The sequence below is a fragment of the Sceloporus occidentalis genome, unplaced genomic scaffold (assembly GCF_023333645.1).
Source record: "Sceloporus occidentalis isolate IW3139 unplaced genomic scaffold, rSceOcc1.0.p SCAF_5, whole genome shotgun sequence".
Classification (NCBI taxonomy): domain Eukaryota; kingdom Metazoa; phylum Chordata; class Lepidosauria; order Squamata; family Phrynosomatidae; genus Sceloporus; species Sceloporus occidentalis.
In genome coordinates, this window is record NW_028316985.1 from 139,930,085 (window position 1) to 139,945,683 (window position 15,599).

Sequence of the window (15,599 nt, forward strand, 5' to 3'; positions counted from 1 at the left end):
TATTCTGAACCTTAAAGGAGCTATCCAACATGCTGAACTCCATCCCTAAAATACTTCTAGCTTCTTGGATAGCTACTTTCAAATTCAGATTGAACCTTAGAGTTAATTCACTGCCCCACGAAAAAGGAAGCTGCCAGACACCACCACTTGATTCTTTTGCTGAGAATATGCTTCATTTTCTCTGGAGTGGAGCTGAACTACTTTTATCATACAGTGAAAACTTTAACAGAACATATGTATGGTATAATGTACCCTCCAACATTTCACACATGAAAACATGGGACACGTGCTACTAGTAAACATCAGAGTGTGGTCAAGATAGCAGAAGTTCTTAATGAAAATGAACACAAAAGCTAGGAGAGGCTGCAGCAGTTTGCTTTTGCCTGAACCTATTGAAAGGAGCAAGATCCCATTTTCTCCTCTTCTCTCCTCTCCTCTCTGAGTTAATTGAGGGCAAATGAATTAAGCTGAGGACAAAATGAGATATTGAAAGAAGGAGAGAGAAACAGGGACATTAAAAAGCACCTAGAAAAACAGGGCAACAAGGAATTCATTAGGGCTGTCTTTGTTAAACTGGGACAGTTAGAGGTAGGATATTGTATAGGATAGGTGTGTCCACCATTTTATTTTTCCTGTCTGCTATGCCAGTGCTGAATTTCTGTTTGGTTGAAAGTAATTAAAAGCACAGGAGTTCTGTCCAGAAAAATTAAAAAAGTTTTTTTGTTAACTGCCACCAAGTTGTCTTCAACTTATGGAGATCCTATCAATGAGAAAGCTCTAAGTCACCTTATCATCACCAGCCCTGCTCAGTTCTTGCAGACTCAGGGCCATGGTTTCCTTGATTGTATCTATCCATTTGGAATGTAGTCTTCAACTTTTCCTGCTGCCCTCCACCTTACTAAGCATTATTGTTTTTTCTAGTGAGTCATGCCTTCTCATGTGTACAAAGTATAGCAGCCTAACTTCAGTCATCCTGGCCTTTAGGGAGAGTTCGAGATTCATTTACTCTAGGGTCCATGTATTTGTCTTTTTAGCAGTCCATGATATCCTGAGAATTCTCCTCCAGCACCACATTTCAAATGAATTAATTTTCTTCTTGTCAGCTTTCTTCACTTTCCACCTTTCACATCCATACATAGAAAATAAAATAAAATGGTATGGACAATCCTAACTTTAGTATGCATTCATACTTGAGGTTCTTTACACTTGAGGTTCTTGTCTAGTTCTTTCATAGCTGTCTTTCCAAGTCCTAGTCTTCTTTTCTATTTCTTGACTGCAGTCTCCATTCTGATAAATTCCAAGGTATGGAAAATCCTGAATTATTTCAATGTCTTCATCATCTGCTTTAAAGTTATGTAAATCATCTGTGATCATTATTTTTGTTTCTTAATGTCCAGCTGTAAATCTGCCTTTGCACTTTTTTTCTCTACTTTCTTTAGTAATTGTTCCAAGTCCTTGCTATTTTCTGCAAGTAATAAGGTGTCATCTGCATATCCCAAATTGTTGGTGTTCCTTCCTCCAATTTTCACACCTTCTTCCTCTGAGTTTAATCATCTCTATGATACATTCAGCATACAGGTTAAACAGATAGGTTGATCAAATGCATCCTTGCCTGACCCACCATGCAAATTGGAAACCATTATATTTCTCTGTTTTTTGTCATGATGGTAGCTTCTTGTCCTGAGTAACAGCTTACTGATCAGGACGATGAAGTGTTGCGGCACACCCATTTCTTTAAGAGTGATCTATAGTTTATCATGATCTGTTCTACACAATCAAAACTTTGCTACAAACTATAAAGCACAAGATGATTTTCTTCTGTTTTTTTTTTTTTTTTTGTATGCCCCATTAGCAATGTATGTTTACAATACGAACCCTGCTCTTCCTTTCCTGAACCCAGCTCGGACATCTGGCATTTCTCATTCTAGATATGGTAAAAGTCTTTGTTGTAGAATTTTCAGCATCACTCTGCTTTCATGGGAGATTAATGCAATGGTCCTATGGTTACTGCACTCCCTGGTGTCCCCTTTCTTGAGGACTGGAATGTGTACTGAGCATTTCCAGTCTGTTGGCCATTCTTTTGCTTTTCACATTTGTTGATAGATATTAGTTAGAAACTGAGTGGAGTCTGTCTCCGTAGACTGTAGCAGCTTAACTGGTATACCATCACTCTTCTCCAGCACCACATCTCAAATGCGTTGGATTGTCTTTCAATCTGCTTTTTTCACCATTCAACTCATACATGGTGGTGGGGAATACAATGGCTTGGACAATTCTGACATTAGTTAGTGTTCAGTTGTATATATTTACATTTTAATTTTTTCACTAGTTACTTCATAGCTGCCCTTCCCATTCCTAGTCTTCTAATTTCTTGACTGCAGTCTCCTTTCAGATAAACATTTGATCCAAGGTACAGGAAATTCTTTAATTATCTAAGCAGAATTCATGTAGATCCTCCATGGTCATTATTTTTTTTTCTTTATGTTCAGCAATAAGCCTGCCTTTTCACTTTCTTCTTTAACTTTTCTTTGTAAGTGACACTCCCATTTCTTTAAGAGCATTCCATGGCTTTTTGCGATCTATGTGGTCAACAGCTTGCTATAGTCTATAAAGCACGTGTTGCTTTTCTTTTGGAATTCTTTGGTACTCTTATTTATCCATCACATGTTTGCAATGTGGTTTCTATTGCCTCTTGCCGTATTTTGGCCACACCACGAGAAGGCATGAATAATTAGAAAAGACAGAAATGCTAGGAAAGGTAGAAGGCAGTATAAAGAGAGGAAGACCACATGCCAGATGGATACTCAGTCTACAGGACCTGAGCAGAGAGGGTGAGGACAGGATGTCTTGGAGATGTCTCATCCACAGGGTGGCCATGAGTTGAGGTCAAGGGCAGTTAACAACATCTTAGGCATGGAATACTCACAGGTGGTTTTGCCAGCTCCTTCCTCTGAAATATAGCCTATAGCACAGGGGTAGGCAACCTGCGGCCCGCGGGCCGGATGTGGCCCGGCGAGGCCTTGGGACCGGCCCCAGCCCGGTACTGCCGCCGATTGCCACCGGGGCCTTTGGGGGGCAATTGTCTATAGAAGCCTCAGAAATATGTATTTATATTAACATTTTTTAAAAAAACAGCAAATTTTTTCGCGTGTCCTCCATTTTTTTTTTAAAAAGTGTCTTCCATTTGAAAATTTTGTCCTACATTTGTCCTGGTTTATTTATATATTTAATTTTTTTAAAAATTATTTAATTATTTATTTTTTGGCTTCGGCCCCCCCAGTTGTCTGAGGGACAGCAACCCGGCCCCCGGCTCAAAAAGATTGCCTACCCCTGCTATAGCACCTGGTATTCATTGGTGGTGTCCTGTCAAAGTACTAACTAGGGCCAACCCTGCTGTACCTTCTGTACCTTCCAAATTTGGACAGGATCTGGTGCTTTTAGGGTATTTCGGGCCTCCAATGATCTTACCTATAAGCTATCTGTTCCAAACGTTAGCAAAACCCTTCCTGGAAAATAGTTGGATTACTGACTCCCATTTGTCTTACATGTTTTCTGGCACAGTGCAAACAGACTTCAAGCAAACAAAGTTAAGAGCTTGTGCAATAGATCTTGGGTCATCACACTCTCATATTGCATTATGACTCTGCAAACAGAAGAAAAACTAATCATTAATCTGTGGCTGTGGGGGCAGGAGGGAAGGAGGCAAAGATAAGGTTTAAATTCAACCAAAGAGACCTACATGAAAGACATCCCTCTGCTTCCCATCCACATCTTTCTGAAGATGTTTCAGATGAGAGTCTTCTTCACCCTTCTGTGCTTCAGCATTGTCTGGGTATGAGGCTGTGTTAATTTTATCTGGGTCTCCTGTTTCTTTACCAGTTATACTGATTTTTTTTCTTAACCATTGCTTATGAAACAGATATATTTCAACTAAAATCAACCTATGTCTATAAGAAAAGTGGTAAAATGCAGGTTTTTATTTTTCAAATGCTTGAACTGGGGGAGGGGTAGTTCTTGGCATAGCAGAACCAAAACCATGCTTGGCAACCAGGATGCCATCTGCTTCTGTTGTCTGTTTGCATAAAGAGACCAGTGCCTCATCCAGTTCCAGTCAGGCATGCATCAAGGGTTCCCCTGACATGGATGAGCTTCCCTATATGCCTCAAAAGACTGCCCCTAAGTACTGCATCAAACAGTCTCTAGCCAGATTGGTGGTACCTATTTAAGAGGTTCATGTGATGTGGATGCACATCCAGATATGTCCCTGCATTTTAATCTGCCCCTTTATTTATATGGGTCAAGCTACCTTGTAAAGCTAAACTGATGCCCATTACTGCTTTACAACATTTGTTGGTGATATATATCTGTGCTTGTGTGTATTTGATTTATATGAAACCCAGAAAGACTGCTTTGGTACTCCTTGAAATCTGTAATTGTATGCCATAAGATGCTATGCCACAGCTGAGAGTTTTCAAAACTGAGTTTACGGTTCTATTACAATAAAGTCTAACCATACAATCCTAGACAAATCTGCTCAAGACCCATTGGGTCCAGTGGAATCTATTCATAGGTAAGTATTTATAGAATTGCAGCGTCATTCAATTACGGCCTCATTCAAAACTAGGATACTTTGAATGAAATCCAGATCCCAGCAACAAATAAAATAAATGGTTTCCATTTTTTCTTGCTGTTAAAGTATTTAGGACTGGTTTCTCCCTAGCTTCAAAACTGAGAAGCTGAGTTAAGGGGACACTTGATATTAATATGTAATGGAATGTATTGGTATCTTGTCCAATCCAACAGTGACTGCAGAGCCATCAGAGTTCCTCCACATTTGCTTTTTTAGTCTACTTGTATTAATTAAATAGGCAGGCCTACACTCAGAGCATGATTAAAAATGACCGATTTTAAATTAGGAGGGTTGTATCCCACTTTAGATGTAAATTCCTGGCTTTGCCCTTTAACTATACTTTTATTTTTGTAACAAGAAGAGTTATTTAGAAAAGTTTGCTCTGTTGTAGTCTGATCATTTTTATATTTTTTCAATAACATGATATTTGAGTAAGGTACGACATCTGACCACTGCCTATATCAATAACTATATATTTCCAGCAGTTATTTCAATGCATAATTGTATTATGTTTTGACGGTGACAATAATTTTAAATGATTTGGTCTGAATGCAAACAAATATTGAGGATTTCATCTGAAAAACAAGTTTTATTTAAATAAACTAAACAAAAATCTTTGCAGTTTGGTAGTTACACAGTTTTACAATTATACTTATTGCCTTTTTAAAAACATTCACAGGAAAAAACTGGTGATACATCTCAAAAGTGCTCAGCAGATGGCCACTTTATTGCAGAGATAAAGCAGCCATCAACTGAGCATTTTCCATTGTGTCTCTGTTTTTTCTTGTGGATTTCATGGGGTGCTATCTGGTTTTTGCCTCTTTTACCACTTTTGAACATGCCACCTTTAAAGTGGGGAGGCTAGCATTTCTGAGTTCTTCTTTTACTTAAATGCCTGGTGTTGAGGAAGGGATTTAAGCCAGTGCAGCTTCTTTGCCCAGTTTAAAGTTCCACTAATAATAAATGTATTCATTACAAAAACTAAAGCAATGGCACAAAGCCTTATGCTTTAGTGAGCCCTTCTAACTTTCATAAATTGGCGAAACACAAGACAGCTTGTAAAGGGACACTTGTTGCATGCAGAAAAAATTTATATATAATGATGTATTTTTAAAATGTAAATACTTTGTACTATTTTTTTTACCAGTAACACAAGAGAAAGTCTATCACATGATGTCTCAGTAAAATCAGTGGGTCTCTAGTCATGTTTTCATACTGATTTCAATACAATCTAAGTGTAGTTAAATTACTCTGGATCCAAATCAACTCTTGTTACGAAAGTGATATGTGTTTCAGGATGGGCAGAACTAGAAAGGACATACTTATGATAATGCTGTCTGTAAGATTTTGGAAGTTGCAATCCAAAACCTTTTTCAAGGTCTGGGGTTGTTTTTATGAAATTAAAACCAAGGGAAAACCTTCTGCAATACTTGTCTTAATAACTACGAACTAGATTCAAAGTCAAGTTGTACTAAAAGAAGAATCTGTGCTTGACTTAATTAGATTTTCAAGGCAGAATTTTGAACTTTGACAAATTGGTGTTCATTCTAACACAGCAACAGAAGCCAGATTACAAAGTATAAATCTATAGAAACGTTATCCTCTTTTATAATAACAGTGCAGATACAAATCTGGTAAGAAACAACACCCTTCACTTCAATGAGAGCCAATAAAGTCCTAACTCTAGGTGGATTATGTCTTTCTGAATTTTTTTCCTTCCATGATTCATTAATGCTGCTTTTCCAGAAAGAAAGAAAAAAAACACCATTAACTGAAGTGCATTTTCATATTTTAATTGCAATTCATAATGTTAACTTAAAATAAATGAATAAAAACTATTGGTTCTCTAGGATTAAACAAAGAATAATTTCCTACAGATGCCATTCTTCCATTGCTTAGGAATACAAGGTCTTTTACAGTTAAAAAAAATAAAACTTCTATGATTCTATGTATTGATTCATGTCATTAGGAAAAATCTAAATCCCAGCTATTGACAAATGCCACTATGTTTGGGCATTATTTTATAGAAAGAGCATTACGTGTTGTATGGTGGATCATTATAAGGTAGTCATTTCTTGTTACACAGTCTGATGTTTACTGATGCAGAGAATAAAAAATAATAATGAAAGACTACATGAGACATAGAACATTGGTACAGAATTTGAATTGTGAAAATATTCCAGTGAAACAATTGTAAGTAAATATCCACTTGTGGTTCTTTACATTGTGCTTGCTAGTAGTAGAGCTTATCTAATAGGGATACATGGATTATTCTTTTTTTAATTGAAGGTGTTATTACTATGAGACTAATTCAGTCTTCATTTTTATGTTTCCTCCCCCCCCCCCCCCCATAACAGGCAGCAGAACAGGGAAGCACTTTTGAAGAGCATGGAGGAGGAGTACGTGGTCCTAGAATAGTGGAGCATAAAGCCCAAGCTGATTGCAAGCAAGAAAAGGAATGGGCATCATGCTCTGATGAAGACTGGGTGAGCTAACAGACAATGCAGAACCTGAAGGACACTCTTCATAGCGTATGGTGCAGGCTGCCCCCTCGGTACAAAATTATGGTTGCAAATAGACTTGAAAGCCACAGATGTACAGTCTTCCCTCTGAATTTACAGGCGATCCCATGAGAATAAAGTAAAGGGATGTGACTTGTTAGAACCACAATATATGTGGTAGGATAAGTTTAGATTTGTATGAAACCTCTTTAATCTCTGCAAGCCAAATACTTTGTTGTGCTGTTTGAGACCAGACAATTGAGCACTTAAAAATTTGCAGTAGTGAGATTAGAGGACTAGATTGCAAGGTTTAGCATTCAACATCTTATACTTAACACCAGAATAAACAACTGAATGACAGCAGATACAATTAAATCCACAAGACTTCAGTTAGTTATAATTAACTTGTTGATTTCAACAGATGCACTCTATGACTAATTCTGTGTCCAACCCAAAGGGATTATGCTGGATAAAGCAGTTTTAAAATTTGCTTACATGTTCTTGTTTATATATGTGGACAGGGAGGTCATGGAAGCCACTCTTGACTCCACCCAGATGGACTTAGGTCCATCATGCTCTGAAATCCTTTGTCAGCCATGTTCTATCAATGGATAATCAACCTGATGATCACCAGAGATTTTGGATGTCAACTCCTATCCTTGGATGTCAATTCCTTATCACTGACTATACTCACTGCCTTGATAGGAGTTTCAGTTTAAATACATCTGGATTGCAGCAGGTTATCCACCCTCTGTGTAGCTAGAAAAAAGTATGTTTCCCTGGGTAAATAGCATACAAGATATCCAGGGAGACTGATGTGACAAAAGTCACATCACAAAATGTCACAAAAGATACATTCACATATGTCAAAACTGCTATAATGTTGTTATTGCTGTGAAGTAGAACTAAATCAGATTGTGCAAGTAGCATTCACGCACTGACCACTGCAAGAGAGCAATGAAGAACAAAAAGAAACACAATCAAATCTGACCATTAGCATGTTACCATTATTCAACTTCTATTCATCATATAAAGCTTGAAGGATTATTAAGTGATACAGCAGATATTTAATAATGTTTCTTCTCCTTACTGTTTCCTTCTTTTAGGGCATTAAATGTCCATCAGGATGCAGGATGCAAGGACTGATAGATGAAACGGATCAGGAATTTAATGACAGGATAGACAAAATTAAGAAACTCCTCTTAGATAATCAAAACAGCTATAAGAAATCAAATATTCTGAAACAGGAGATCACTACTGTTCTAGAAAGGAATCTGATCAGTGAGCAAGGTAAGTTTTATCCCTAAAATTGTGTTGTTGTCTGATGAAAAAAGTTCACCCATTGAAAAGAATGTTTCATTTGTTGTACCCCTGTTATGCAAGACTAAGTGGGTTAAAATGTAGTCAAGCTCCTTCTTCAGTGAGACATAAATTTGTCTTAGGCCTGAAACAACAATCTGAGATATTGATGGTGGTGAACAACTTAGCCCCCTTTTCCAATCCTTATTCAACCCCCTCTGATAGCATAATGGAATCATCTTCACTGTTAGTAAATGTTGTGCTTTAAACGTTTCAAATATACTTTTCCCCATCTTTCCTCCAAAAGGAGATTGCTTGATATACATTGAACTCCATTTTAAAGTAATTCTGAGGATGCATTCTGCCCCACAGTTAGATAACAGGCCCTGCATTATCCAACAAGAACTGTCCCGGGGTTGGCCCAAGCCATTTTGTTCCTCTGGGCCCATCAACAAGCAGCATTCTCTTCTCCCAGTCAAGCTACATAGTACATTTTGGTACTTGGGACAGAAAATCCCACAAATTCTTTGGCCTAGTGATAAAAACACAACAATTATTCAAATAACAAATATTTTATACCCTTTTGGAACAACCAAAAATTGCTGCCTAAAGTGACCACCTTGTGTGGTATAATCATTTGAGCAATAAAAATAACATATTAAAGACTGCAGGCGTCTGTTATGTAGAGTATATATATATAGGCAGGTATATATATGAGTAGAGCTCACTAAAATATCGAGCTCACAAATGTAGCAAAACTACCATTTGGCTTAATTTTCCTATGCTTAGTATCATACACACTTATCTGTAAATGCCAAAAGTAGTATTTCAGGTCAATTAAATAACTACAGTATTATGGGGAAAGCCTCATGATAATAATATTTTCTTCTTCTTCAGAGATAGATGACAGCTATGGGCAAATTTCTGATGATCTGAGAAGAAGACTTGTAACACTGAAACAGAGAGTGACTGATCAGGTAAACAGGATTAAAGTCCTGCAGAACACCATCAGGAGTCAAGTTGGGGAGCTGAAGCGTTTAGAGGTGAGTTGTGCCATTTTATTTAATTTCCCAAGACAGATTTTGTTCTGTGTGCAGGGCCACAATATTTTTCTCATAGTGATGAGGAGGAATTAAAAAACTTTTGTAAGAGTATACCAGAGCTTCAAAAAATTCCTTTTTGGATGACAACTTCTAGAATTCTCAAATCAGTATGTCCTCTGGTGATACTGGGTTTTGTTTGCCTATGGGATCCTCATATACGTCATCCAAAACTCTGAATTTGGGGCTGATTTACAGTTATACATCAGATGGCAAGGGATGTTACATCTCTCCCTTCACAGCCAAAGCCTGGTCACGGAGCCTGCAGTGAGCCTGCTATCAGCAGCCTGTTGGCAATATAATATGACCAGTATTTAGAAACAAAATTTCCTGATATGATTTAGAGATCACTGTGTAAACACTTTTGTCCCATCCATCTCCGTCTAGGTGGATGTTGATATTAAGATCCGTGCTTGCAAAGGATCTTGTGCACGAGTGTACAACTACCAAGTGGACACAGAAAGTTATGACAACATACAGAAGCAGCTTATACAGGCCAGTTCCATCAATCTGCAACCAGCATTTGAAGCAAGACCCATGAGTGTACTGAAAATGAGACCACTGAAGGAGTCTACTGTTCCTAGCCATTTCAAAACCACTCCGCTGACTGAACAAGAAGCAAACATACTCAGTCATATAAAGCTAGTTGAAGCAGTCTTGGAAAATTCAGAGGCAGAGTCCAGAGGACCTTCCGTGGCCACCAAGTTTGTTGTGCCTGGAGCAGAGACAAGTCGGTATCCCCACACTGTTGTCACTACTACAGGAGGTGGTTCTGACATGAAAGTTAGACCTGCTACGACTGCCCATGCCACACAGACATGCCTCAGAACCCACACCACAAGAATAATTCAGGGCCCTCAAGGTATCAAAGAAGAGGTTATTGAAGAGTTTAAAACTCCTGATGGTTCAGACTGTTCTCACTTGAAAGGACTGGTCAAGGAAACTGGAGGCACATACCATATCAAAGTCAGCTCAAGTGGTGGTGGTGGAAGTGGCTTGCCTGACTTTTCTTCCCTAGATCCAGAGATAAGAGATTTTTTTAGCCTAGATGCTGGCAGCAGACTGTCAGAAACTGCAAGCCACGTGCCAACACCTGAAAGGCCAGACTCTTTCTCTGACCTACATGAGGAAGATTATGATGACTTCTCAAGAATTGACCACGCCTCTCATGGACTTCCATCTAAAACGAGTGGTGCCACTTCAACCCATTCCAAGACAGTTGTGTCCAGCAGTAGCAGTGCTACTGGCTTCAATAAAGGGGGCTCTACTTTTGAAACCAAGTCACTAAAACTCCCAGCCTCATTTCGGGAGGTAGAAGGGGTGCAACATGACGAGAGTGGAGAGGATAATCCTGATTTTCGAGCACGGAGCTTGAACACAGGAGGAGAGAAGCAGGGGGAAAGCTACACCGGGCCAGGTATCCATCCACTTCCTGGAAAATAATTGTTGAGGGAGCAAGTGAAGTTTGCAACCAAACTGACACAGCTAAAACCATTATGGCAATTCATGTTACTGTTTAAACAAGCAAAGCAATGTGTCTGTTTGTTGCTATTTAGGAAAGATGAGGGACAATGTGTTCTTATCATGAGTAATTGAATAGCAAGGCAGTTGCACACACAGTCTCATCTGTAATAAAATTTGCATGAAAGTGATCAATTTGGGGTGCAGGGAAGGTGCAAAGTGTCTTTCCACTGTAGCACTAAATTAAGCATAGCCAGTTGACTTCAGCATGATTTCTGTTTGGATTCCTGTGACCTTGTAATAAAGCTTTACTGAAAACCCCTGTCAACCAGATCAACTTTGTTTTTTAGACTGTGAGGATATCCACCAAAAACACACTTCTGGTGCCCAAAGTGGCATTTTCAGAATCAAGCCAGCAGGATCCGCTAAGGTTTTTTCAGTATATTGCGACCAAGAGACCACTTTGGGAGGATGGCTTCTGATCCAACAGAGATTGGATGGGTCATTGAATTTTAACCGGACCTGGGAAGACTACAAGAAAGGTTTCGGCAACGTGGATGGCAAAGGGAAAGGAGAGTTCTGGTTGGGCAATGAAAACCTCTACCTATTGACCCAGAAGGACACAGTCCTCCGGGTTGAAGTAGAGGACTGGGATGGCAATGAAGCTTATGCAGAATATAATATACACATAGGCTCTGAATCTGAAAGTTATAGGCTCAGTGTGTCTGATTATGAGGGGACAGCTGGGGATGCTCTAATCAAAGGCTCAGAGGAAGAAGGCAGTGAATACACTGCTCACACAAACATGAAATTCAGTACTTTTGACAGAGACAGTGATCAGTGGGAGGAGAACTGTGCTGAGGTATATGGTGGTGGCTGGTGGTACAATAATTGCCAAGCTGCTAACCTCAATGGGATTTACTACCCAGGAGGTCAATATGATCCAAGGAATAATGTTCCCTATGAAATTGAAAATGGGGTGGTTTGGGTAACCTTCAAACCCTCCGACTACTCTCTTAAAGTTGTTAGGATGAAAATCCGCCCATTAGCAGCAGACTAGATGTCGGGGAAGAGGGCAATGTCACAAACTATATATACCTCAAAATTATCTGTTTGTCTCTCTCTGTGTGTGCATGATTTTTTTATTCCAAAGCAACTGAATTAAATGCAACTAAGAGACCTTTGCTTATTAAAATAAACAGCTTCACTCTCAAAGTTTCTGATGTGTTTAGCTTATTTACAACTAACACCAGGGGTGCCACTAGGTGATGTGGGGGGATGCGGACCACACTGGGTTACACCCTAAATCAGCAATGTCCAAACTCTCTGGCCCTCCAGGTGTTTTAGATTTCAGTTCCCAGAAGCCTCAGCCACCTTGACCAATGGTTTGGGATTCTGGGAGCTGAAGTCCAAAGCACCTGGAGGGCCAGAGTTTGGACATCACTGCCCTAAAGGGAGGTGACACCACTGCTCTCTGCATCTCTTTAAAATGCTGGAGCTCAGTGGAAGAGAAAGCATGAGTGGGGCAAGGCTCCGGGGATCTCTAGTTTTTTATGTTTTGTTTACACTAGTTAAATAGTCTTTTAAAAACATGACATGTTACCAAATTTTCACTTTAACCACATGAAAGTATGTAAATGTAAATACATTTAAGCTGTATCTAAGATATTGTAATTTGAAGGTATAATTTTCATTTTGCTAGTTATTTATGCCACAACTATTTCCACCGACATTGAATGATATACAGGAATTACAATTTACAAGTAACACTGGTACAAAAAACATTACTAAAGATTTTGTATCATGGTACGGGAGAAGGTCCATGGGGGGCATGACAACATGAGTTACTGCACTGAATGATGCCAACCCTAGTGATACCACTGACTAACACTAGATAACCCTTGGAAAATATCTGATGGGAGGGTGTCTTGTAGTTAAAATATTTGTGTTACTGGCTAGGGCGCCTAGCAGTCAGAGTCCAAAAGCATTGGGGGGTGTAACATGTAACATAGAGAAAAAGAAATCTTCTGAGCAAGGTAAAATTAAAGACAAACTTTTTTGAAATTAAGTTATGTAACATGTCAGGTTATACAATGAAATAAATTTCAGAACTGCTATTATGACAAACTGGCATTTGCTGAGCAAAGAAGGATAATCTGGATCTTACACATGGTCTGGTCTGTGTACTACATTATCAGCAATGAAATTATTTTTCAATGGTTCATCATGTTTGAAGGATTGTTCTAGTTAGTTGGCTAAAAAAGTGGAGGGGAGAAAAAGAAATAGATAACAGTACCTGTGTCAGTACCTGGCACAGATAAGGGAATTATGTGGCTTAACAGATATTGGACTATAAGCTCCAGCATTCCTCACCATCGATTATACTGGCTAGGGCACCTGGCAGTCATAGTCCAAAAGCAGTGTGTGCGTGTGTGTGACATGTAACATTGGGGAAAAAAAATCTTCTGAGCAAGGTATAATCAAGGACAAACCTTTTTGAAATTAGTTGGAACAAGAAAGTATTTTCTGAACAATGAAAGGGAGCAATATTAGAGAAGGTGTCAAGAACAGAGCATCCTAGTGATTTGCAGAACATGTACAAAAATACAGGAGGGGAAATTACACAGTTTAATAGTGAAAACCTAATACAGTACGATCAGAAAATTATCATGGAAAATATTGGCTCCAAACACTCTGCTGAAATCATCACATGGGTAAACTTAAACTTAAAATGGGTCTACACTGGCTGGACTACTCCAGGCTGCTCCCAGAATATTCTGGCCCTGAAACTACCCTGAATTCCCCATTACTTGTGCATTCGGGAGCAATGCCAGGCATCTGTTTCCACAGTGTCCTGCTGTGTTAGGGATGTGATGGCTTAGTGGTTAAGAAACCAGTTCTGACCAATAGAAAAGTTGGGCGGCTGGCAGTTCAAGGCCCAAGCACTATGTGACAGGGAGAGCTCGTGTCACTAGTCCCAGCATCTGCCAACCTAACAGTTTGAAAGCATTTAAAAGTGTAGCTAGATAAATGGGTGCCACTTTGGTGGGAAGGTAAGAACGTTCTGTGCAGTCATGCTGGCCACATGACTGTGTTGCCTCCTACCATGAGTTGCTTGCTCTGACACCAGAAACTAGATGCCCAGCCGCAATGACATGACTTTTTGTAACCTCAGTGTGAGTGATCTGCACCAGAGGCAATGATCATAGAATCATAGAATCATAGAAACATAGGAGTTTATCAGACAAAGGAAATTGGAAGTAAAATCCAATGGCAATCTGAACGCAATCATGGGGTTTAACGTTATTGCGTGATAACCCACTACACGTAAATTCAGGCAATGGGAAGTCAGTCGAGCGCAATCATGGGGTTTCATGCAAATTCGGGCAATGGCAGGCTATTTTTGGGCATTGGGGAGCCAGTTCAAATGCAATAAGCCAGGGGTAGGCAACCTTTTTGAGCCGGGGGCCGGGTTGCTGTCCCTCAGACAACTGGGGGGCCGAAACCAAAAAATAAATAATTAAATATTTTTTTAAAAATTTAAATAAATAAACAAACCGGGACAAATGTAGGAAAACATCTTCAAATGGTGGACACTTTTTTTAAAAAAGTGGAGGACACGCAAAAAAATTTGCTGATTTTTTTAAAAAATGTTAATATAAATGCATGTTTCTTAGGCATCTATAGACAATTGCCCCCTTTGCCCCTGCGCGCGAGAGGCCAAAGGCCCCGGTGGCAATCGGCAGCAGGACTGGGCTGGGGCCGGTCCCAAGGACTCGCCGGGCCGCATCCGGCCCGCGGGCCGCAGGTTGCCTACCCCTGCAATAAGCATTCACGTAATTTCGCTAAGCTAGCAAATTCATGTGAATGCATTCTGGCCCCACTTTCTTTTCATTCGAAATTAAGAGAAATTCCTCACGTGTGATAAACTCCATAGAGTTGGAAGAGACTGCAAAGGCCATCCAGTCCAACCCTCTGCCATGCAGGAAATCTCAATCAAAGCATCCCTGACAGATTGACATCCAGCCTTTGGCACAGTGGGATGCTGTGTAAACAGCCACCCAGAGTCACTTTGGAACACTCTGGATTTTTATTGGAAGATTCAGAGCAAATTGTGAGTTTTTACATTTTGATTTAACAAAAGGATAACCTGGATTCACCGCAGAAGTGCCCTTTCTACATGAAGATAGTCTGTGGTATTGGGTCTTTGGGCCTGCGTCAAGAAGACAGGGTGACACAAGGGCAGGTGAAATGGGTTCATTTGGCCCTTTTGCTCCTGTCAGTCCTTATTTGCATTCTGAATTAGTGCAGTCCCAAGAATAAGTAAAAATAATGGAGACAGTTGTTCCAACATGTTACCCCTCAGATGCCAGGAGAGCATGGGCCATCACCAACAGCCTCTTCCATGTGTCTTGCATTTCCCTGTAGCCCTTTTAGAAATGAGTGCGGACTGAGTTCAGAAGCAAAAGACTAGCCAACAGATAGAATGCACAGTGCATGGGGATGAAGCCATTCTTTCCCAAGAATCTCCAAAAACTAGAGCCAGGTTTTGGAGATTCTTGATTCTCAATTGAATTAAATGTTTTGTGGCTCCTATACCAAAAACTT

General features: G+C 39.6%; 1 protein-coding gene across 1 annotated transcript; it reads left to right on the plus strand.

Annotated features, from left to right (window-relative positions):
• The first annotated feature begins 3,739 nt into the window (after positions 1-3,739).
• FGA (fibrinogen alpha chain) lies at positions 3,740-12,206 on the plus strand. The gene is made up of 6 exons (XM_089525647.1): positions 3,740-3,832; positions 6,988-7,116; positions 8,238-8,421; positions 9,328-9,473; positions 9,918-10,947; positions 11,342-12,206. Exons 1-6 carry the CDS (start codon positions 3,740-3,742, stop codon positions 12,049-12,051), a joined length of 2,292 nt encoding a protein of 763 aa, XP_089381773.1. The 3' UTR covers positions 12,052-12,206.
• The last annotated feature ends 3,393 nt before the right edge of the window (positions 12,207-15,599 follow it).